The 23,311-nt window shown below is 41.2% G+C and overlaps 2 protein-coding genes and 1 long non-coding RNA gene across 10 annotated transcripts in view; 2 read left to right on the forward strand and 1 right to left on the reverse strand.

The window, feature by feature from the left end:
• The window catches only part of LOC135337727 (uncharacterized), a 105,024-nt gene that overhangs the window by 31,731 nt on the left and 49,982 nt on the right, over positions 1-23,311 (reverse strand). For 7 of the 8 annotated variants that reach the window (XM_064533680.1, XM_064533684.1, XM_064533682.1 and 4 more), the window contains exons 1-6: positions 3,584-3,863; positions 2,363-2,449; positions 1,522-1,685; positions 660-772; positions 338-427; positions 7-177 (exon numbers count right to left, since the gene is read on the reverse strand). In XM_064533680.1, coding sequence (XP_064389750.1) covers positions 358-427; positions 660-772; positions 1,522-1,685; positions 2,363-2,449; positions 3,584-3,644 — 495 coding nt within the window. In that variant the 5' untranslated portion in view covers positions 3,645-3,863 and the 3' untranslated portion in view covers positions 7-177; positions 338-357. Of the gene's footprint in view, positions 1-6; positions 178-337; positions 428-659; positions 773-1,521; positions 1,686-2,362; positions 2,450-3,583; positions 3,864-23,311 lie in introns of those variants that run through there. The other variant, XM_064533687.1, reaches the window with a different exon arrangement.
• LOC135337730 (uncharacterized) lies at positions 7,277-8,315 on the forward strand. The gene is made up of 3 exons (XR_010395269.1): positions 7,277-7,917; positions 7,983-8,084; positions 8,137-8,315. It is a non-coding gene; the product is annotated as an uncharacterized LOC135337730 (long non-coding RNA).
• LOC135337726 (TNF receptor-associated factor 4-like) lies at positions 19,599-20,671 on the forward strand. Its single transcript, XM_064533679.1, has one exon. The coding sequence runs from the start codon at positions 19,702-19,704 to the stop codon at positions 20,626-20,628; it is 927 nt and encodes a 308-aa protein (XP_064389749.1). The 5' UTR covers positions 19,599-19,701; the 3' UTR covers positions 20,629-20,671.

A 23,311-nucleotide genomic window follows, 5' to 3' on the forward strand; every position in this document is an offset into this window, starting at 1 on the left:
TCTCACCACGATCCCTTCGTATGAGTTGGTGATGGTAGCATTGACAACACTGTCGTTAGACGGACCCTGCCCTCCGATAGTTGAACTTTGACCCTCGGCCAGTGAGGCGCTTTCCCAACCCTCAGAGCTGATATAATTGTTACTGAAGTTCACTTTCTCCATACCGGGGAGGTATTGCTATATAGGAAGTGATGTGTGTGTGTGTGTGGGGGGGGGGGTGTTTATTACATGAATGTTACTGCAAGTGTACAAAGAAAGTTGTTTTGGTAAAGATGGACAATGTAGAAAGCTCACATCAATGTGTGCCAGGTAAAGGGTCATCACACGCACAACTCACCAACGAGTCCCCTAGCTGGCTTATGTGGTTACTGGAGAGGTCCAATTCAGGCTGTCCCACACAAATGAAGTAGAGTCATCACCTCCACACCTGAATACACCAACACACAAAACAAAACAATTTCATCAGAATTCTGTAACGTTGTTGCTATAAGGAGGAGTTGGGTTGGCCTCGAATCCACGCTGAATCGGCGTAGATTCGAGGCTAGGACTGGGTCTACAGCAAAGAGCTACTGAATGCATATTTCAGATTTGATTCTAAACTAAAGTTACAGAACTTCAAAAGACGCTACAGCACATCATTCATCCTATCACTAGCTTACCTGACAATAACATCATCAATGTTGTTGACATGGCAACGCTGTATGACGAGTACCCTCAGTTGACTGCGTAGTCTCTGTAGACCAGTCACATTCACCAAAGACACCTTCTTCAACTGAAGAGCAGAGGGGGGCAGGGTTAGGGGGTTGCTTAGTAACATATGAATTATATAGGGATTTGCCACGAGATTTCACAAAGTAGTGGCTGGCATGATTTCTACTTTAGTAGTTCTGTTGGTCCAATAATATTGATTTTATGAAAGCTTGGAGATAGTAGATAATGTGCAAAACGGGTATGTTTTTGGGCCAAAATACAGAAATGGAAAATATTACCCTTTCCAAAATTTCACAATTCAGCATACCATCTGAATTAGCTCTTTCAAAGCCTTCAGAAAATCAGAATATAGACCATAATAACTCTAGTTACAGAGTCGACTATAGTACTTTCAAAATAAAGGGGACAGCTAGTACGGACCACCGCCATTAAGCAGTGTGGGGCCATCCCTGGTGTTACCACTAGTGTGTGTGCTCTAGTGTGGGGCCATCCCTGGTGTTACCACTAGTGTGTGCAGTGCTCTAGTTTGGGGCCATCCCTGGTGTTACAACTAGTGTGTGTGCTCTAGTGTGGGGCCATCCCTGGTCTTACCATTAGTGTGTGCAGTGCTCTAGTGTGGGGCCATCCCTGTCTTACCACTAGTGTGTGCAGTGCTCTAGTGTGGGGCCATCCCTGGTCTTACCACTAGTGTGTGTGCAGTGCTCTAGTGTGGGGCCATCCCTGGTCTTACCACTAGTGTGTGCAGTGCTCTAGTGTGTGCAGTGCTCTAGTGTGTGCAGTGCTCTAGTGTGGGGCCATCCCTGGTCTTACCACTAATGTGTGCAGTGCTCTGAATGGCTCCAGGTTGAGGGTAGCTGTGGACGCTAGAGTCATCTGTTTGTCTGTGATCAGTTTCAGAGAGACCACTTTAGCCAGGCAGCCTTGGAGACAATGTAACACTGCAAACTTGGCCGGGACTGGGTCTGTCGATCTTTCTGTGTGTGTGGGCGTGTGTGAGGGTGTGGAACATGGGAGGCTAGTGTGGGGTGTGTGTGAAGGTGTGGAACATGGGAGGCTTGTGTGGGGTGTGTGTGAAGGTGTGGAACATGGGAGGCTAGTGTGGGGTGTGTGTGAAGGTGTGGAACATGGGTGGCTAGTGTGGGGTGTGTGGAACATGGGAGGCTAGTGTGGGGTGTGTGTGAAGGTGTGGAACATGGGAGGCTAGTGTGGGGTGTGTGAAGGTGTGGAACATGGGAGGCTAGTGTGGGCGTGTGTGTGAAGGTGTGGAACATGGGAGGCTAGTGTGGGGTGTGTGTGAAGGTGTGGAACATGGGAGGCTAGTGTGGGGTGTGTGTGAAGGTGTGGAACATGGGAGGTTAGTGTGGGGTGTGTGTGAAGGTGTGGAACATGGGAGGCTAGTGTGGGGTGTGTGTGAAGGTGTGGAACATGGGAGGCTAGTGTGGGCGTGTGTGTGAAGGTGTGGAACATGGGAGGCGTGTGTGGTATATGGGTGGGTGTGTGGATCATGGGAGGTTTGTGTGGGCGTATGTGGAACATGGGAGGCTTGCGTGTGCGCGTGTGCGCGTGTGTGGTGAGGAGAATATCGATCAGGCCTTCACGCATAGGGTAAAGTACAAATGAGGAAAATTGAATGGTGATATTCTTTAGCTACCTTGAATGGCTGAAAACCTCTTCTGTAGAAAGTGCAGACACGGTGTATTGAGACAGAGGCTGTGTTGACCATCGTACAGCAGCTGACCTGTGGAGGGGGGTTTAGGGTTCAGAAGTCATATCTGAGAACATGGACACTTGAACATGTGAACAAGTAGGTATAGGGAAAAAAATACATAAATATCTTTATCCCACCATTCCTAGTTATCACTTCCCAGAGCTGGTACTCTATAAGAGGCTAGTTACTTATTGCCAGAACAGGTCAATATTAAAATCTTCACTATTAATAAAGACAACAATTCTTATGATAAAACTTATCCTCAGGGGAAAATGGTCTACTCCACCATGTGCATGTGTGTGGGGGTGGGTACTGTAGATGACACCCAGGTAGGCACTGTACTACAGTGTAGGTGTAAACTGTACTAATATTATGCTGTGTCAGGTTTGCACAATACCCAGAACTATAATACAGAGAGAGATGGACAATGTGTTGAGTGAACCAGCTCACAATACAAGGCCCTGTGTGTGTGTAGTCCATTATATCCCACACACTACTAACATGAGTATCTGAAAAGAGGTACAAGAAATGACCAAGTGACAGCTAATCATTAGACAAGGTATCATTGACACGTATGAGCGTGCACATGTCATATACTTATATGCCTACAGAGAACAGTCAAGCTGATATCACAACAGATAGCTCTGAGTGAGTGACAATGCTTCACAGTGGATACCTTAGCAACACACTCCATATGACTCTCATAGCTACTCCACTATACTTTAGAGAACAACTCAATAGATGGAGAGGGGGAACATTCCTCTAGTAATAAACAAACCAGGATATGTTATACACAATCGTTCTTTATTTACAAAACAGAAGCCCAACACATACTGAAATATAGATGAGGTGAATGGGAGTCTAAACGTACACAAGTCATGGTGTCCATATCATGGTATTAAATCACTAGAAGAGTACTCTACTGGTCTGAACTGAGAGATAAGAACAATACTCGGGGAAGAGATGCCAATACATGTACTACTATAGGACCACAATGACAAGTTGAATGTCATCCTCTCTACTAAACCAACCTCTAGAAGACGCTTTCACTACCGTATATAGTCAATGTCTCCAGTGACTACAGTTGACGTACACAAGGTCGAACAACAAACCACAATTAACGACCAAATGCTCGTCACAATGTACACTATATAATGGACTTGCCTTGTTGTTGGAACAGCTCGGCCAATTCCTCAGTGTATACATCTCCTACTGTATTATTCATTCTTGTTTATGTATTGATATAATTATATATATATCTTGATCCCTAAGTTCTTGATTTAGATTTCAGCTCCCTCCACTGGACACAACATCAATCCTCTGTACAGCACTGTAGCCATGAGTATCACCATCATAACAGAGAGTCAGCCTCATGAGGTCAAGGCTACCATATGATCGTTAGCTAATAGTGCATAGGTTAGGCTGAGCAGCCCCTCCCCTTCAATACAACAGCAACAATAGTTTAGGATCCCGTACCAGGAACAGGGTCACTAAAGTAAAAAACTAGAAATATGATTTTGTGGTTGTTGCTAGATCATCATACTCCACAGCAGTATATAGTACCCTGACTCCACAGGAGCCTGGTCCTGCCATACATTATTTCTAAGGCTCGAGTGTATATACATGCAGAAACGTAGCCCTCTATTTCATGCCCAGTAGACTGATTTCAAGATTAGTGGTTATGATAATAAAATGCACTTCACAACAACTCATAAAAATTAATGATGTATACAACAATGCATGCAAGCGCACGTTTACACAAAATTAATTATAGCTACTATACTTATAGAGTCTATATCGATGTCCAGAATTTTTATGGCAGATCCTGATAGTATACTTGGGACAGGCCATTGCTGTGTGCTTCTGTTCCTTGATGGGTATCTTCTCTCACACACATACTTGCTGACATCTACCTCTGCCACTCAATCCCACTCTGCTGACACTAGCTCACACGGATGTCCTGTGAGGGAGTAATTATTGAGACCAGTATATAATTATGCTATTGCATGCATGCATGTATACTTGACTTTTCAGGACCACATTCAATTTGTGTGCAAACCTTAAAGAGGACCATAAATACTAACTTCAATCACTTATATGTCTTGTATAATAATGAGTTGGCACATAAAAAGGAACTACAGTAGAACCCCTCTATATAACGGACACCTTTGGGGAACAATGTTTTGGCTTTTATACAGAGGTAGCCTTTTGTTGAGAGGTTGTTTTGTACACAAAACTGTTCATTTGGGACCTAGGTGCACGGCCGTTATATAGCAGCTGGCCTTTAATCTGAGGTGGTTGTTAACAGAGCTCCGTTGTCTATAGAATGTGTACATACCACATGATTACGCATGCATCAAATCCCTTGGGCTTTTAAAACCATAACTAAAAGTCTAAGGGAGATACGTAACCTTCAGTACATGTTTCTAGTAGTATAATTAGAATCACTGTGTGATACGATTAGAGCAATGGCTAGTCCAGTTAATTACGAGTTTGTAGACAAAGTACTGGAAGATTATCTCTGCACTATTTGCACTAACATTCTAACAGATTCAGTATTGACGGATTGTTGTGGACAAGATTTTTGCGAGGGCTGTCTAAAAAAGTGGCTACAGAGCCGGAAGACATGCGCACATTGTCGAGAAGTTATCTTGGAATGCCTTAACAAATGCAACAAATGCAACAAGAACATAAAGAGAAAAGATATCAGAAAGCACAGAAACGAGTGTCTACTTAAGATTGTAGATTGTCCTTTCAAAGAGGCTGGTTGTGAAGTGAGGCTGCCTCGAATAGATACCGAAGAGCATGAAGCATCTAGCATGCAAAGCCATCTTAGACTTGCTATGACAACTAACAAGAGGGAGAAAAACAACAAAAAAACAAAAACAAAAAAACACGATGAACGTACTAAAACGAGACTTCTATCAGTTGTATCGACAGAGTTTTGTTCAATGGACATTTCCCCTAACGATGAGACACCCATTAGTGGTATTAGAACAATACTAACCTCCCTAACCACAATGATTCAACCTGATGGCATTAAGGCTCACTGTGTACACATGAGCAACAAACTGGGAGTATTTAGGGAGCCAGGATTAGAGGAATATTATAACAATATTCAATGCAGTTCACCAGCACTATGCATAATTATATCCGGGATTCAAAATCTACCTTGCGTTTGGTAACGATAATGTTGGTAAACAGTTTTTCTTTGGTTGGAGAAAAGTGATATCTATGGTTACCCCAAGACTCTGTCTATTGTTATTGAAGTGCAGTCTACAACAGGACAATCATTCTCATGCACGTTCTCTAAGTGACCTCACATGTACAGCAACCAAGCAATGTGACTCCGGAAGAGAATTTAGATTCATGGTGGGTACTACGTTACCTTTTCGAGTTTCAAACGATTTCTATGCGAACATTAAGATCACTGACATTATTTTCTTAGAGCAGAGACAACCTAGCAACTGTAGATGTAGATGAAAGCCGTCTAATGTGTACCCAAACACAAAGTGTTTTAGTGTTCTTAGTTGTACTATACGAGTAAAATAAAATAGACTTGATTTTATTCAAAGCTAACTAAGGGGATATGTATATGTTATACGCAGGCGCCTTGCGGAAGCTCTGTGCATGTTGCTAAGTAATAATAGTAAATGAAAGAGGTACAAAAATGAAGAGTTGGCTGACATATATAGGATCAACATTGAAAGTGGTGTGTGTAGTGTTAGTATAATCCGATCCACTTTCTTTATTAATCATCTGTATAATTATATATAAATATAGAATATATATATAGAGGAACATAGAAGTTACTAGATGGTAAGGAAGAAAGGAAAACAGTCAGCAATAACTAGCCCTCTACACTTATACACATGTACCCACCTGCCTGTGAAGTGTGAGATCTGATTTATATATAATTATAACTGCTGGACAACCAAAACTAAGCGAAATCATACAAATTTGATACCAATAACCTTGAGGACATTATGTTCAGAAAAGATTTAGACGAGCATCTTAGAGAGCATTGTCAAAGCCGAAAATTAGTATTGGGAAAAAAGGAAAACAACACTCAGTGATAACCAGCCCTCTACACTTATGCATATGTACCCATCTGCCTGTAGAGTGTTCTAATGATTGCCAACAAGAGGGGACCGGACAATGCGTAAGGACCTTAAGAATCATCTAGACAAAGAATGCATAAAGAGACAAGTATATTGCGAGTATTGCGGTGAACGTGGGACTTTTGAGTATATAACTGATACGCATTTAGAGGAGTGCCTACATGTCCCGATAAATTGCCCCGGGGGATGTTTAGAAGATGATATCACAAGAAGTACGCTAGACGGTCACAAACTAGTATGTAAAATGGAGCCTATATACAATGCACTTTTTACGAGTTAGGCTGTAAGGAAAATATACTACGGAAAGATGTGGAGACACATAATGAGCAGAGCATACAGCAACACTTGGTCTTAATGGTGAAGAACGGGGGTTACTGTACAGAGCAGTTTAATAATGGAGAATGAAGCTATGAAAACTGAAATTGAAACCTTGAGGACAGAAATGGATGCATTGAGAGGAGAGTTGGAAGAGCTGAGACTAGAACACACACAATTGAATGAAAATGATGAGGAGCTAGATCAGCTGGACTAGCTAGAGTGCAGTGTGCATGCAGTATTAAACAACACTGCATGCATAAGGGGGTCAGACCAGGCTATGGGATAAAAATGCCATTGTAATGGAAAAGCATGCAAGCATGCATCATTAAATTAATGTAAGGCATGAGTCATAGCCAAACTTTGAACTGTGAATTCCTTTACATGCAGAATGCCTTTTACACTGTTAAAAATGGGGTGTTACATAGCACACTAATTTTAGTAGGTAAATGTCAGTGGTGTGTTAATGAACACACTCGTGTGTTTGTCGTGCTCAACAACACACTTGGAGTGTAATAGAACACACTCGGGTGACACAACAGAATGGTGTGTTACTGAACACACTGACATCCATACAGTGGTGTAAAGTAGCACACGATATATAAGATATTAAGAAGGTCTTTTTACTTTTTAGATACCAGAATTAATATTTATGTTCCACTTAGTACAGTTAGATCACCAAGAGTGCTAAGTATGTGCAAGTGAAATAAGAGTTGAAATGCTGCAGTCCCTGCAAATGCGGGAAACAACTTGCTATCACTCTCAAAGGAAGCTTTATACTTTGCAAACCCAGAAATCCAGGTCCTAAAAGTATGGCTATAGTATATAGAAGCCTGCAATGCATGTAGAATCTCTAGAGCTAAGTGGCTAAGTCCAGACCTTCTGTTTGCGCATGCGCATTGAGGCTAGAAGCACATGTAGTGTGCTTTAATTAAAATCAACAAAAGAAGAACTGGAGAAGAACTGAATTTAGCTCTGTACTAACTGCACTGAGTATTTAGCTTTCCTGAAGAATATACACTACTGCAGCACTTCATGGAGCTTCCAAAGGCCATTCATGTGGTAAGCTGGTGAAATACTATGTGTGATATGATCATATAAATTATATAGCCTTTCTCACAACTCAGCCCAGAAGTTGACCTCATTCTTGACTTGAGCACTGTTTGGGTATAGAAGTGACTATTCTCTGGGACATACTAACTGCTATAAATGTGCAGAAAAGTATCCAAGTACGTGGAGTAATAGATATGCTTACCAGACATAATTGTATTTATTATTTAGGACAAGATGACAATCAAAATGTGCTACTGCTGCTGTGCGCTCTTTCGTCAAAAAGGAAACATGTGATGTGCTGTCATTAACAGTAATGTGTTGTAGTAATCCGTATAACATTTAAATAGTCGTTCGTTGTATAGATGTGTTTTTGATTTGTGTTAAATGACTTGTACATTTCGTTGAAATTGCAACAGCACCAAGCTAGAAGTAATCTTACCGTCCTGAAAATAACCAAGTTACGAGATGCACATGCACTGTATGCATGTGCTAGACAACCATTATTAGTGTGCTTGAAGGCACTGTATGTATGTGCTAGACAACACATTTACCATTATTAGTGTGCTTAAAGGCACTTATGCATGTGCTAGATAACACACTTGCCAATGTGTTCAGCAACACACAACAGCTTATGTGTTACAAAACACCTTTAGGGGTGTCAAATTTAAAGTGTCATCCCAACATGCCAAAAGTGTGTTCCAGAACACATCATTTTTAACAGTGTAGGAGTGCATGTCTATATTTGTGGGTGGTTTGACCATATACAGAAGCTAACACAAGAAGCATGAGTATAGATGTGGCTACTTCTAATCCAGAGCCATGCAGAGTTTATCAAAGAGCTCTTTGATAAACTCTGGCTCTGGATAAGTACAAGTGTAGTATTTGTACTAACCTTCTAGACACGGCTGTTTTAACTGAATGCTGTGGACAGCATTTTTGCAAAGCTTGTATAGAAAAGTGGATTATACGAAAAAAGAAATCTATTTGCCCTCAGTGTCGAGCAGAAAACTTCAATAAGATTGTTTCCCAGCCGATAATCAGAGAGATCAAAGAGCTGGGGGTGTATTGTACAAATGATAAGAATGGGTGTAAAGCGGTTATCAATTATGGAGATTTTCAGAAGCATGTGGACGAGTGCCCGTTTAGAGTTGTTAAATGCACCAACGATTGTGATATGATTGGATTGCTAAGAAAAGACCTTGAGCAACATTGCAAACAAGAGTGTCCTAATCGAATAGTGCACTGTCAGCTTTGTAATGAAGAGGGTAAACATTCGGTAATAGTTGGAAGGCACATACAAACTTGCCCTAACATGACCTTAGCATGCCCTAACAAATGTGAGGAGAAAGTAAAGAGAAAAGATATCGAAGAGCACAGAAAAGAGTGTCTACTTGAGGAAGTGAATTGTCCTTTCAAAGAGGCTGGTTGTGAAGTGAGGCTGCCTCGTAAAACATCTTGAAAAGCATGAAGCGTCTAGCATGCAAAACCATCTTCGACTCAACATGACAACTACTGCTACTGTCAATACAGCTATGAATAATGTCAATACAGCTCTAGCTAATTTACGTTACGAGAGAGAATAAGGAACTAAAAAGAAGTCACGATGAACTAAAAAGAGATTTTGATACGATTTTATCAGTTGTATCGACAGAGCTTAGTTTATTGGACATTCCCCCAAACGATAGGAAACCCATGAATGGTATTAGAACTGTACTAACCTCCCTAACCACAATGATACAACCTGATTGTAGGGCCTACTGTGTACACATGAGCAACATATTGGGATTATTCAGAGATCCAGAATTAAAGAGTTTTTCTAACATCCTTCGAGCCAGTTCACCACCACTATGCATTCTCCCGGGATTCAAAATCTACCTTGCATTTGGTAATGATTGTGTTAGCAAACGATTTTTTCTTCTGTTGGAGAAAAGTGCTATCCATGGTTACCCTGAGACTGTGTCTATTGAAGTGCAGCCTACAACAGGACAACCATTCTCGTGTTCCTTAAAAGATCTCCAACATTCTTGTGACATACAACGTGACTCAGGAAGAGAAGTTAGGGTTATGATGGGGGATATATTACCCAATCTAGTTTCAGACGATTTCTATGCAAACATTAGGGTCACTGATATTTTAGTCTTATAGAGCAGAGACAACCTAGCAACTGTAGATGTAGGGGAAAGCCTGAATTCTAATGTGTATATACCCAATATAACCACACACACAGTATCTTAGTGTTATTGTGCTATGTGATATTACTTTGTGGAAACAACAATGATCATTGTTATAAATGTGTGAATAATTAAAAGCAAGTAAACTATCGAGAACACTGAAATTTAAAACACAATTCTCGGCTCAAGTATTGGTTACACACAACGACATGCAGTAGCCACAAGCGACCAATAGAATCACTGAACAGTAGTACCGTACGTTAAATACCACAATCACTAGGCCACACCCACTACAAGCAAACTACGTATGCATGCATTAACTGATATTGTTTTAATAAGGCACCTCGTAAGATTATTCACACATAGAACAATGCATGGCTATTCCCTATTATAGTAACCACTCATCACATGACTCTCCGGCCTACAACAACTCTGCATGAGGCTCGACGAGTCATTTATAAATAGAATGACAGATGTCTTCACTACGTATATTTTGATTTTTATGACCCAGCAATAAGAGCACGTAGATTTCCTCAACCACAAGTAAGAGTCTATAAAGTGAACACCTTCAGCCATAGTACACACAACAGCTAACAAGAGAGAAGAACAGCACACTAAACGAGCTTTTACCTTATACCGTACTTAACCGTCGAACCGCCCATATGTTTTGATAGCTACATTTAGGCTAAACAAGGGGTGGGCGGATATTTGATTATGTGGCTACTGAACCGTGCAAGCGCCCACCTAACTCAATTAACGCCCACCAAACTCAATTAACACTGTCAGTAAATCAACAACACACATATATACAGATAACAGACTTCAAAGTATATATGTATGCAAGATAAAAAGCAATAGCATAATAATTTGTGAGCTCAGTCTTCCTCATCTTGATCTTCAGAGTCTTCATCAGAGAAGGGATCCCCCATGCATGCTGTCTACATCTGAGTCTCAGTGAGGGGTCCTGGTTTACTTGGTCTTCCTCAGATATGATGTCAGGGATGTCATCTGAAACTTTATTATCCTCTGTTTCATCCAGAGGATTAGCCAATCCACAGACTAAAAAGAAATGCACTGTGATCGCTGGATGCCCAGGCTCTTGACACTCAGTCAAGATTTCCAGCTTTAGTGGTGGGTACGGGTCTGTCCTGCTTGATCCACTCCCATTCTTGTCTCATGTAGGTCTTGTTTATACATCTGTCCATGGGCTGGATGATCGATGTACAGCCTCCAGGAATGGTGAGAAAGAAGACACTCTGCCACAACTGTCAAGAGGAAAAGGGCTGGAAGTACCATGTGCCAGTTCTGGTGTTCAAAGGGAAACAGTGTCATCTTGAACGCTTGATGTCCGTTCTAGAATAGATCCAACAAACTTGTACAACTATATAGATCTAGCTAAAGTCATTGTTTCTGAGCTAGCACTCTAGATATAGATATATCTCTAGCTCTCTAGCTAGCTAGCTAGCTAGCTAGCTCTCAAATAAAAACTAGAGCACTAAAGTGCAAACCCTCGGCTGGTGACATGATAATAAAGAAACCAGAAGAGTGATTAATGCAGTGCATGTATGACTAGCACAGCAACTCAAGAGCAATAAAAGTAAACCAGACTGGAGGCATGCTGAAACATTGAGTGGTACATGTCACATTAGACATGCACTGTGGACTGGGATCACAGCAAAGAAGCCTGAAGTCTTAGACTTAGAGAGGTATGGCTCCTTCCAGGCTGGAGTATTATTATATGTAGGAGCCAACAACCAGTCACAATTTTAGCTTCCTTATTAATTCAATTGTTCCTGGTACGGATCACTTCAGCTGCAACTACGTAATCAAGGCCACGTGTAGCTATAGCTAGCTGCCAACTAGCCTCGATTCAAGGCCGATTAAAATACGGAACATATTTTTAGTAAACGGACTAATTTCCTGTGTAATTTACTAAGGTTTTACGTTCGTAGTACGATTACCCATATTCTGGGTAATTTGAAGCGCATGCGCACTATCACCCCTGCAATAGGTACCAGGCCGTATTTTAATCGACCTTGAATCGAGGCTAGCTGCCAACGTGCAAATTCAAGCTTCTTAGCTTTTGCTCGACAATGAAGCTTTAACATCAAAATCTGCCACTATTTAAACCAAGATATTGTTCTGTGAAGGCTATCCATGCTGTAAACGCAGCGCTGTGGAACCCAGGTGAGTAGATATACCTGTGACAAACAAACCAACAGACTACTATACCCGTGGCCGACCACGCGCGCCTCGGGTAATCATGCATCCTGTTGACCTTTACCCGATTATACGCATGCGCAATAGTGGGCGCTTCTACGATTGCAAATAGGCCTCTACAGGACTTTCAGGCAAAAGTAGGGGGTGGGCGGTTCGACGGTTAAGTACGGTAATAACACATTCTCAAACGATAGCGCCCATACACATAAATATACATGCAGTGATCTGCTCACACTGGTAAATGATGGTCGGTACTATAACCACCTTTAGGCAAAAATAACAAACTTTTATAGGCTTAGTTTACTATTTGAAATGTTGTGTGTTGAACTGCAGGATTGCATGAGTATTGCAAAATAGCCACCATGGCACTTGAAAATTTTGCACGCAGACAACTCTCTATAATTATACAGACAGCATGGTGCCTTTTTAGGAAAGCCTATATTTAGTACTGCACATTATGTGGTCAGCATGAACAAAGAAGTAGCTATAAGAAGCTAACACAAAAAGCATGAGTATAGCTATGGCTATAGCTACTCCTAATTCAGAGCCAGCGTTTGTCAAAGAGTTAGCTGATAAGTACAAGTGTAGTATTTGTACTAACCTTCTAGACACACCAATTCTAACTGAATGCTGCGGACAGCACTATTGCAAAGCTTGTATAGAAAAGTGGATCATACGAAAAAAGGAATCGGTTTGCCCTCACTGTCGAGCAGAAAACTTCAACAAAATCATCGCCCTACCACTAGTTTTAAAAATCAAAGAGCTGGGAGTGTATTGCACAAATCGTAACAACGGGTGTAAAGCGGTCATTAACTATGAACATTTCCAGAAGCACGTGGACGAGTGTCTGTTTGGAGCTGTTGAATGCACCCACGATTGTGGTACGGGCGGATTGTTTTAAAAGACCTTGAATGCAAACAAGTTTGTCCTAATCAAATAATGCTCTGTGAGCTTTGCAACGAAGAGGGTAGATCCATAGACCACACAGTAGATTACTCTGTTAGAGTAATGGAGTGACACACAATGACATCACTAAATGTAAGGACCGAATAAAAGCAGAATCATAGAACCTTTTGTCTTCACTACTATGAATTCCCTTACAGCATTACACCTTTTTAGGAGTGTCTACAGTGGAACCTCCATAAAACGGACACCATTGGGGACCAGCCTTTTGGCCGTTATAGAGAGGTGGTCTTCCTTGGGAGGTTTCGATTTCCAGCTATGTATTTTCTACGAGTCATTTCTTGCTGCAAATGAATCTTGGGGCTTTGCTAACTGCTTCTTTAGCTCATACAAGCTTTGAAAAGGCTGTAGAGACAAGCTACAGCCAGGTTTTCACGATAATGCTATCTCAGCAATAATTTTCTGCTAATTCTGGGTGTGGCTGTCCGTTCTGGGAGGTTATTTTCCATTGCTAAAGCTAGTTGGGGACTAGAAAGCTGCTCGTTGTACGGAGTAGAGAGGTGGTCGCTTTTGAGAGGTTGCTTTACATTGAAGTCATTGTAGTTTCAATCCGGACCTGAGCTCTTGTCCGTTATATAGCGTGTGGTTGCTATTCGGAGGTGGTCGTTAATGGAGGTTCCACTGTATATACAGGGATTTGAGGAGTTCTTGCAACTGTAATGTCGAGTAGTCTCGAGGCCAGACTCCTCCCGGGGGAGAGAGTCTGGCAAACAGAGTCACTTTTCTTGGTTTTCAGACAGTTAAAGTGGGCGTGTCGGAAATGGGTGTGGTGACGATGCTAAAACTGGCTGGTTATCTCTACTCCTATACAGATTTAGTGAGATTTGAAAGATTCTCTGTACTTGAAATAACATTTTTAGTTGATGTATACAGGAATTTAAGTTAGCCATTGCCTACTGGCATAGTTTTAAAAATGACAAAGGTCAAGTACTATCAACCTCCTCTGTGAAGTGGAATCATGTGACAGTTTAATTGCATTCTTGCGAATCTGATTGGAGATGTCAAATTTTGACATCTGAACCAAGAAAAGTGACTCTAAATGCCAGACCCTCTCCCTGGCACATGTCAGATCACGTGCAAGGGAGTGGTCTGGGGCCAGACTAAATGTCGAGAGCGGAAGTACCTGTCACGTGAACCTTGGTAACAAGTTTGAATTTTGGCTCATTCCAAACCAATTTTTCTCCAATAGAGCCTATTCATTTTTGTTAAACTGGGAAAACATCGACTTACATCAGAAAGCTAAGAGCCTTTGGTAAAGGCTTTGCACCACAGAAGGTTGTCAGCTGAAGCTATCCTTGAGATTCTAATCGTTTTGTGAGCTACTACTTGCCCCAGCCTGACTGTAAGCTGTTGAAAGTGTATCACTAGTCTCAGTAAAATCTCTCTTAGGCTAGCTCCAGCTAGCTGGATACACAGTTTGTGTGACAGACTAATAGTAGTAGCTCACGATTTTGGGCTCAAGGATAGCTTTAGCTGTGGTGCAAAGGCTTGCAGATAGAGCAAAGCCTCCTGTATAGGTCGATTTTTTCCCAAAATAAACAGGCCTAAAGGCTTTATTGGAGAAAAATTGGTTTGTAATGAGCCATAATTACGTAACTGTTCACGTGACAGGTACTTCCGCTCTCGACATTACAGTTGCAAGAACTCAAATCCCTGTACAGACCTTTGCAGAGTTCTTGCAACTCGATGTCTAGAGCGGAAGTGCCTGTCACGTGAACCATTACATAACAAGATTTAATTCTGGCTCATTCCTAACCAATTTTTCTCCAATAAAGCCTATTTAATTTTGTTAAACTGGAAAAAATTCGACCTATATAGGAGGAAGGCTTTGAACATGAACAGCTAGCTAGCTGAGTATTTCCAATCGTTTTGTGAGTTACTATTAGTCACACAGCCTGTGTCACAGAACTATATATCCAGCTGGAGCTAAGGCTTAGCTTCAAGCTTTTACTGTCTATGACTAGACTCTCAACAGCTTGCAGCAACACAAAATGAGCGGGCAGGCTGGGGCAAGCCACTTCATATAATACTGGGAAGCTACAATCCTATTCTGAATAACTAGTAACAAGTAATTTAGTGATGCATCTTGAGAACTCAATGTAAAAAACTTGCCTCACTCAGCAATGTTGGGCTCACGTGATGTTGTGTGGCTTTAATGTACATGAATATCACGTGACGGTAACTTCCGCTTTAGACGTCGAGTTGCAATAACTCTGCAAAGGTCTGTAATTACATTTTAGTACTGCACATGTTGTGGGTGGAGTTACCTTAGCTATTTGAAGCCATATATAAACTAGAGCACTAAAGTGCAAACCCTCGGCTGGTGACATGATTATAAAGAAACCAGAAGACTGATATAATGCAGTGCATATATTATAGTGATGTTGTTATCATCATCATGCCATGACTTGCACAGCAACTCAGGACTAAACCAGACTCGACTGGAGGCATGCTGAAACATTTGAGAACAGGTAGTGGCTATAGATAATATGCACTGTGGATTAGGATCACAGTAAAGAAGCCTGGAGTCTCAGAGAAGTATGGCTCCAGGTTCTGCATGGAGTAGGATCCCAGTCAGCAGCAGGAGCTATAATTCAAGCTTTTACTTTAGTGACCCTGTTCCATTGTTTCTGGTATATACAGCTTTCTACTTTAGTGACCCTGTTCCATCGTTTTCTTGGTACAGGATCACTTCAGTTATAAGTAACGCATGTGCAAGTTCTGTTCAAGCTACATTTTGCTCGCTTTTATTAGACAAAGGAGCTTTAACACCGAAAGCTGTCACTATCAAAAGTACTAACTTGTTGTGTGGAGGCTACTCATGCTGTAAACGCAGTGCTAGAGCATCCAGGTAAGCAGACCTAGTCACAAGCTTATTCAAGCTTCTTAGCTTTTGCTCGACAAAGAAGCTTTAACAGCAAAATCTGCCACTATTTAAATCAAGATATTGTTGTGTGAAGGCTATCCATGCTGTAAACGCAGTGATGTGGCATCCAGGTGAGTAGATATACCTGTGACAAACAAACAAACAAACTAGAGCACTAAAGTGCAAACCCTCGGCTGGTACATGGTGACATGATTAAAAAGAAACCAGAAATATAATGCAGTGCATATAGTGATGTTGTTATCATGTATGACTTGCACAGCAACTCAGGAGCAATAAAACTAAACCAGACTGGAGGCATGCTGAAACATTTGAGAACAGGTAGTCTAGTGGTACTATAGATATATGCACTATGGATTAGGATCACAGTAAAGAAGCCTGGAGTCTCAGAGAAGTATGGCTCCAGGTTCTGCATGGAGTAGGATCCTCCCAGTCAGCAGCAGGAGCTATAATTCAAGCTTCTACTTTAGTGACCCTGTTCCATTGTTCCTGGTATATATAGCTTTCTACTTTAGTGACCCTGTTCCATCGTTTTCTTGGTACAGGATCACTTCAGTTATAAGTAACGCATGTGCAAGTTCTGTTCAAGCTACATTTTGCTCGCTTTTATTAGACAAAGGAGCTTTAACACCGAAAGCTGTCACTATCAAAAGCACTAACTTGTTGTGTGGAGGCTACTCATGCTGTAAACGCAGTGCTAGAGCATCCAGGTAAGCAGACCTAGTCACAAGCTTATTCAAGCTTCTTAGCTTTTGCTCGACAAAGAAGCTTTAACAGCAAAATCTGCCACTATTTAAATCAAGATATTGTTGTGTGAAGGCTATCCATGCTGTAAACGCAGTGATGTGGCATCCAGGTGAGTAGATATACCTGTGACAAACAAACAAACAAACTAGAGCACTAAAGTGCAAACCCTCGGCTGGTGACATGATTAAAAAGAAACCAGAAATATAATGCAGTGCATATAGTGATGTTGTTATCATGTAGGACTTGCACAGCAACTCAGGAGCAATAAAACTAAACCAGACTGGAGGCATGCTGAAACATTTGAGAACAGGTAGTGGTACTATAGCACTGTGGATTAGGATCACAGTAAAGAAGCCTGGAGTCTCAGAGAAGTATGGCTCCAGGTTCTGCATGGAGTAGGATCCCAGCCAGCAGCAGGAGCTACTATCTATGCTATAATTCAAGCTTTTACTTTAGTGACCCTGTTCCATTGTTCCTGGTATATACAGCTTTCTACTTTAGTGACCCTGTTCCATCGTTCTTGGTACAGGATCACTTCAGTTATAAGTAACGCATGTGCAAGTTCTGTTCAAGCTACATTTTGCTCGCTTTTATTAGACAAAGGAGCTTTAACACCGAAAGCTGCCACTATCAAAAGTACTAACTTGTTGTGTGGAGGCTACTTATGCTGTAAACGCAGTGCTAGAACATCCAGGTAAGCAGACCTAGTCACAAGCTTATTCAAGCTTCTTAGCTTTTGCTCGACAAAGAAGCTTTAACATAAAAATCTGCCACTATTTAAATCAAGATATTGTTCTGTGAAGGCTATCTATGCTGTAAACGCAGCGCTGTGGCATCCAGGTGAGTAGATATACCTGTGACAAACAAACAAACAAACAAACTAGAGCACTAAAGTGCAAACCCTCGGCTGGTGACATGATAATAAAGAAACCAGAAGAGTGATAATGCAGTGCATGTAGCATGTATGACTAGCACAGCAACTCAAGAGCAATAAAACTAAACCAGACTGTAGGGATGCTGAAACATTGAGTATGTCACATGAGACATGCACTGTGGACTGGGATCACAGCAAAGAAGCCTGGAGTCTTAGACTAAGAGAAGTATGGCTCCTTCCAGGCTAGAGTATAGGATCCAGAGTCAGTCAACAACAACTAGTCACAATTCTACTTTCTTGGCCCTTATTCATGTTACGGGATCACTTCAGCTGCAAATACCTAGTCAGCAGAGGTAGTAATTCTAGCTTTCTACTTTAGTGACCCTGTTCCATTGTTTCTGGTACAGGATCACGTCAGCTGTAAGTAACCCATGTGGAAAAATCACAATGTAACGTAGGGTATCTCGAATAAAGGCCGCGTGTAGTTAGCAGCTGCCAACGGGCAAGTTTAGCTTTTGCTCGCTTTTATTCGACAAAGAAACTTTAACATCAAAATCTGCCACTATTTAAATCAAGATATTGTTGTGTGAAGGCTATCTATGCTGCAAACGCAGCGCTATGGCATTCAGGTGAGTAGAAAACCCCATCACAAACAAACAAACAAACAAACTAGAGCACTAAAGTGCAAACCCTCGGCTGGTACATGGTGACATGATTAAAAAGAAACCAGAAATATAATGCAGTGCATATAGTGATGTTGTTATCATGTATGACTTGCACAGCAACTCAGGAGCAATAAAACTAAACCAGACTGGAGGCATGCTGAAACATTTGAGAACAGGTAGTGGTACTATAGATATATGCACTGTGGATTAGGATCACAGTAAAGAAGCCTGGAGTCTCAGAGAAGTATGGCTCCAGGTTCTGCATGGAGTAGGATCCCAGTCAGCAGCAGGAGAAGCTTCTCTACTTTAGTGACCCTGTTCCATTGTTCCTGGTATATACAGCTTTCTACTTTAGTGACCCTGTTCCATCGTTCTTGGTACAGGATCACTTCAGTTATAAGTAACGCATGTGCAAGTTCTGTTCAAGCTACATTTTGCTCGCTTTTATTAGACAAAGAAGCTTTAACACCGAAAGCTGCCACTATCAAAAGTACTAACTTGTTGTGTGGAGGCTACTTATGCTGTAAACGCAGTGCTAGAACATCCAGGTAAGCAGACCTAGTCACAAGCTTATTCAAGCTTCTTAGCTTTTGCTCGACAAAGAAGCTTTAACATCAAAATCTGCCACTATTTAAATCAAGATATTGTTCTGTGAAGGCTATCTATGCTGTAAACGCAGCGCTGTGGCATCCAGGTGAGTAGATATACCTGTGACAAACAAACAAACAAACAAACAAACAAACAAACAGACCAACATACTACTATACCCGTGGCCGCCCACGCGCGCCTCGGGTAACAAACCAACAGACTACTATACCCGCTGGCCGCGGCACGGCCTCGGGTAACAAACAGACCAACATACTACTATACCCGTGGCCGCCCACGCGCGCCTCGGGTAACAAACAAACAAACAGACCAACAGACTACTATTCCCGTGGCCGCCCACGCGCCTCGGGTAACAAACAAACAGACCAACATACTACTATACCCGTGGCCGCCCACGCGCGCCTCGGGTAACAAAACAGTTTCAGTACATGTAGTAGCCTCCTCCACAGGCCACCTTGAAGGAAAGAAGGAGGGCCAGAAGTATGAGGGGCCTGGATTCGAGGCTATTTCAGTAGCTGCATCATAATCCAGAGCCAGTAAGAAATTATATGATTTCATGCCTTTTTAGGAGAACTATAAATAGTATTGCACATTTGTAGTCATTATGACCTTATATACACACTGAAGTTGAAACTAACAAAAGAAGGAACACAGTATAGCTATATGGCTACTCCTAATCCAGAGCCAGTGTTTGTCAAAGAGCTAGCTGAAAAGTACAAGTGTAGTATTTGTTTGAACCTTCTAGACACACCAGTTCTAACTGAATGCTGTGGACAGCATTTTTGCAAAGCTTGTATAGAAGATTGGATCATAACAAACAAGGAATCAACTTGCCCTCACTGTCGAGCAGAAAACTTCAAGAAGATTGTTTCCCAGCCGAAAATCAGAAAGATCAAAGAGCTGGAGGTGAATTGTACGAATGATATCAATGGATGCAAAGCGATTATCAAATTTAGAGATTTTCAGAAGCACGTGGACGAGTGCCCGTTTGGAGGTGTCGAATGCACCAATGATTGTGGTACGGGCGGATTGCTAAGAAAGAACCTCCAATTGCATTGCAAACAAGAGTGTCCTAATCGAATAGTGCACTGTAAGCTTTGTAACAAAGAGGGTAAGCATTCGGTAATAGTTGGAGAGCACAAACAAGAGTGTCCTAATCGAATAGTGCACTGTAAGCTTTGTAACGAAAAGGGTGAGCATTTGGTAATAGTTGGAGAGCACAAAGGAATTTGCCCTAAAGTCGTCGTAGCATGCCCTAACAAATGCAACGAGAAATTGAAGAGAAAAGATATTAAAGAGCACAAAAACGAGTGTCGACTTGAGATTGTGGATTGTCCCTTCAAAAAGGCTGGATGTAAAGCGAGTCTGCCTCGTAAAGATATCGCAGAGCACAGAAACGAGTGTCCATTTGAGATTGTGGATTGTCCCTTCAAAGAGGCTGGATGTGAAGCGAGGCTGCTTCGTAAGGATATCTCAGAGCATAAAGTGTTTAGCATGCTAAAACATCTCCGACTAACACTTAATATGTGGTATATTTTAATTTCTGTATGTGTACTATTTATATGCGTGTGTTTGTACAACGAACGCTAAGTGTCTTAGTGTTCTTGTGTTATTAATGATTATCAAGAGTATATGATAGAGAGAGAGTATCGAACGAAGGCATACTGTACATCAGGAGAGTAACGTGACTTCCTGTATCTGTCACAAGCTTGGAATTTGCACACTGACCAATCCAAGTGTGGGTGATGTAATCTATCAAGAAAGTACCGTATTTACTTGATTAAACGCCCAGGCGTTCATTTCATATCAAAGTCTGTAAAAGGGACCTTTAAACCAGATGGGCGCTTATTCGAAATGGGTGTTAATTGGTCATGTCTACTCTAAACTCTTGCACAGCAGCAGTTATTATGCTCTTTTTGGCTGCTGCCACAGCTCTCAGCTTAAATCTTAAATCATAGAAGTGGCGTTTTTCTCCCTCTGTGTTGGTATCTCTCTCTCTCTGCCATCATAAAAAGTATCTATATTCTATGCTGCCACGCTTGCAACTGGTGCTAGTTCAGCTCCACCCACAGTGCCACGCCCATACATGGGCGATTCTTTAAGATGGGCGTTTACAGAGCTTTTACCATGGGTGTTTAAACGAGATGGGCTTTAATCAAGTAAATACGGTAGATTACATCACCTACACTTAAATGGGTTGATAGATTACATCACCCACGCTTGGATTGGTCAGTGTGCAAATTCCAAGCTTGTGACAGATACAGGAAGTCACGTTACTCTTCGCATACATCTGATGTACAGTATATGCCTACGTTCGATACTCTCTCTCTATCATATAATTATATACTCCTGATATTATGGAAAACAGCAATGACCAGTGTTTACAAAGGGTTATATTTGTGAACCTAATGAAGTAAACTTAATCGACCTTCAGGGGAACTTTGAATTCTGGATAAGACAACACACAACGACATGTAGTAGCCACAAGCAACTAATAGGATCACCACATTCACTACACTGTAAAAACTAATGGGTTAAAGTGACTCGCGGTTGCGGGTCATTTGAATGTCTCACCAAATGACCCACACTACTCACGGGTTATGTTTGCAATGTGTTAAATTAACCAATGGGTTACCTTTTAAGTGGGTTAAAAGCACCATGAACCGTGTCATAAAATAGTTAAATTGACCCACGAGTTACCCCATGCACATGTGTTATAATCACCCATTCGTGGGTTGTTTTCCCATTACCATGCATGTGGTCCACACAGCAGTTAGTTCGCATTTCGTAACATAAACAGTATATACACAACATAGCACAACAGATAGAGAATGTCATGAACAAAATTAATATAGTAATATTATAAAGCAATAAATAATTATTGCGCACAATAACAATCAATTATACTTACTACACTATAAATGTCATTTCAAACTGTCTTTATAGATGTTCGTTTTTTATATACATGCTGTACCTCACAGGCCTAGCAGATCCATCGCTTTGATCTATGAGGATGTCTTGAAGAAAAAAAAATGTCGCTTTTGGAGATTTCGGGTAAACAATGTCGAAAACATAATAAGCCGCCATCAAAGATGTTATTCCTCCAATTAAATCCATGGAAGGCAATTCCATTAGCGCTTTTCCATCTGCTATCAAAAACATTTGAACAATTTGGTCGTCTTCGTGGAAAACCAAGAGTTGAGGCTCGCAAATTTCAGACTTGAAAAAGATGTCAATCTTGTCACAAGCCTAATAGAAGAAAACGATTATAATTAGGACAGAAATGTGTGGTTCAGTGAAGAACATTACAATAATGATGTGAATATTATAATTATACATTCATGTTATAGTTTACTCAGTAAAAAGTGCGGAGTGCGTGTATGTAAGTGACTGTGTTCAATCTAAGTATAATACCTCAACGAAAATTACTGGAAGATTGGGAGGCTTCCTGTGGTAGATGTTTTTGTTAATAACTTCCAGCAGCTGACGTTCAACACCAAATGTCATCTTTCCCGTTCCACCGAGAACTTTCTTGTTAACTGCCTGCCAATTTGCTTCAATGGTCTCCACAATTGAAGTTTCTTTAATGATTTCCTTAAACTCGTAAAGAAGCTGGAAAATTAATTAATGTCACATAATTATACCCATTTGTGCTCTTTGAAAACAGGAAATGTTTCAATGATGATACTAGTAGAGATCTCAGGATTCCTCATCCATGCTATTCTCATTGATCGAGTGCTACTTATTAGCATTTGGATTGTTTGAGCTGGAGGATTTTTCGATTCTAAAAGCTTTTTCATAGATTCAACATTCTCCTGATATTCATCATTATCCACAGATTTTGCTGATTCACTCTCAACTTCATCCGGCTCAGTCTTGGGAACAGTCAGTGCGAAGCTTTTCGACTTAATGCGCGTGTGCATCTTTCTCTTGTTTCTATATCGCTGGGACAATTGCTTGTTGAACGTTTGCTGCAGGGCTATAATAATGGATGCGAGGGTATTTGTAGTTCACTTACCCAATACTTGGTTTTTCTTGTGTCTTACAGTGAGGGGTATTTTTCGACCACCTTTCGACTTATAGCTTCATACTCACTGACACTAGGATCTGGTAGAACTCCATCGAAGAAGTCGACGATTTCTCGGATGAACACTGATCGGTTGTCTGGCTCTGCTAAGGTTCCATCAGCAATGAGATCCGTAACCCTTCGTGAGAAATGGGTGGGAAGCTGAATATTTTTAATGTCAAATGAAAGATCCAGGACATTTTCCTA

This window comes from Halichondria panicea, chromosome 6 (assembly GCF_963675165.1).
Source record: "Halichondria panicea chromosome 6, odHalPani1.1, whole genome shotgun sequence".
In the NCBI taxonomy this organism is placed as follows: Eukaryota; Metazoa; Porifera; class Demospongiae; order Suberitida; family Halichondriidae; genus Halichondria; species Halichondria panicea.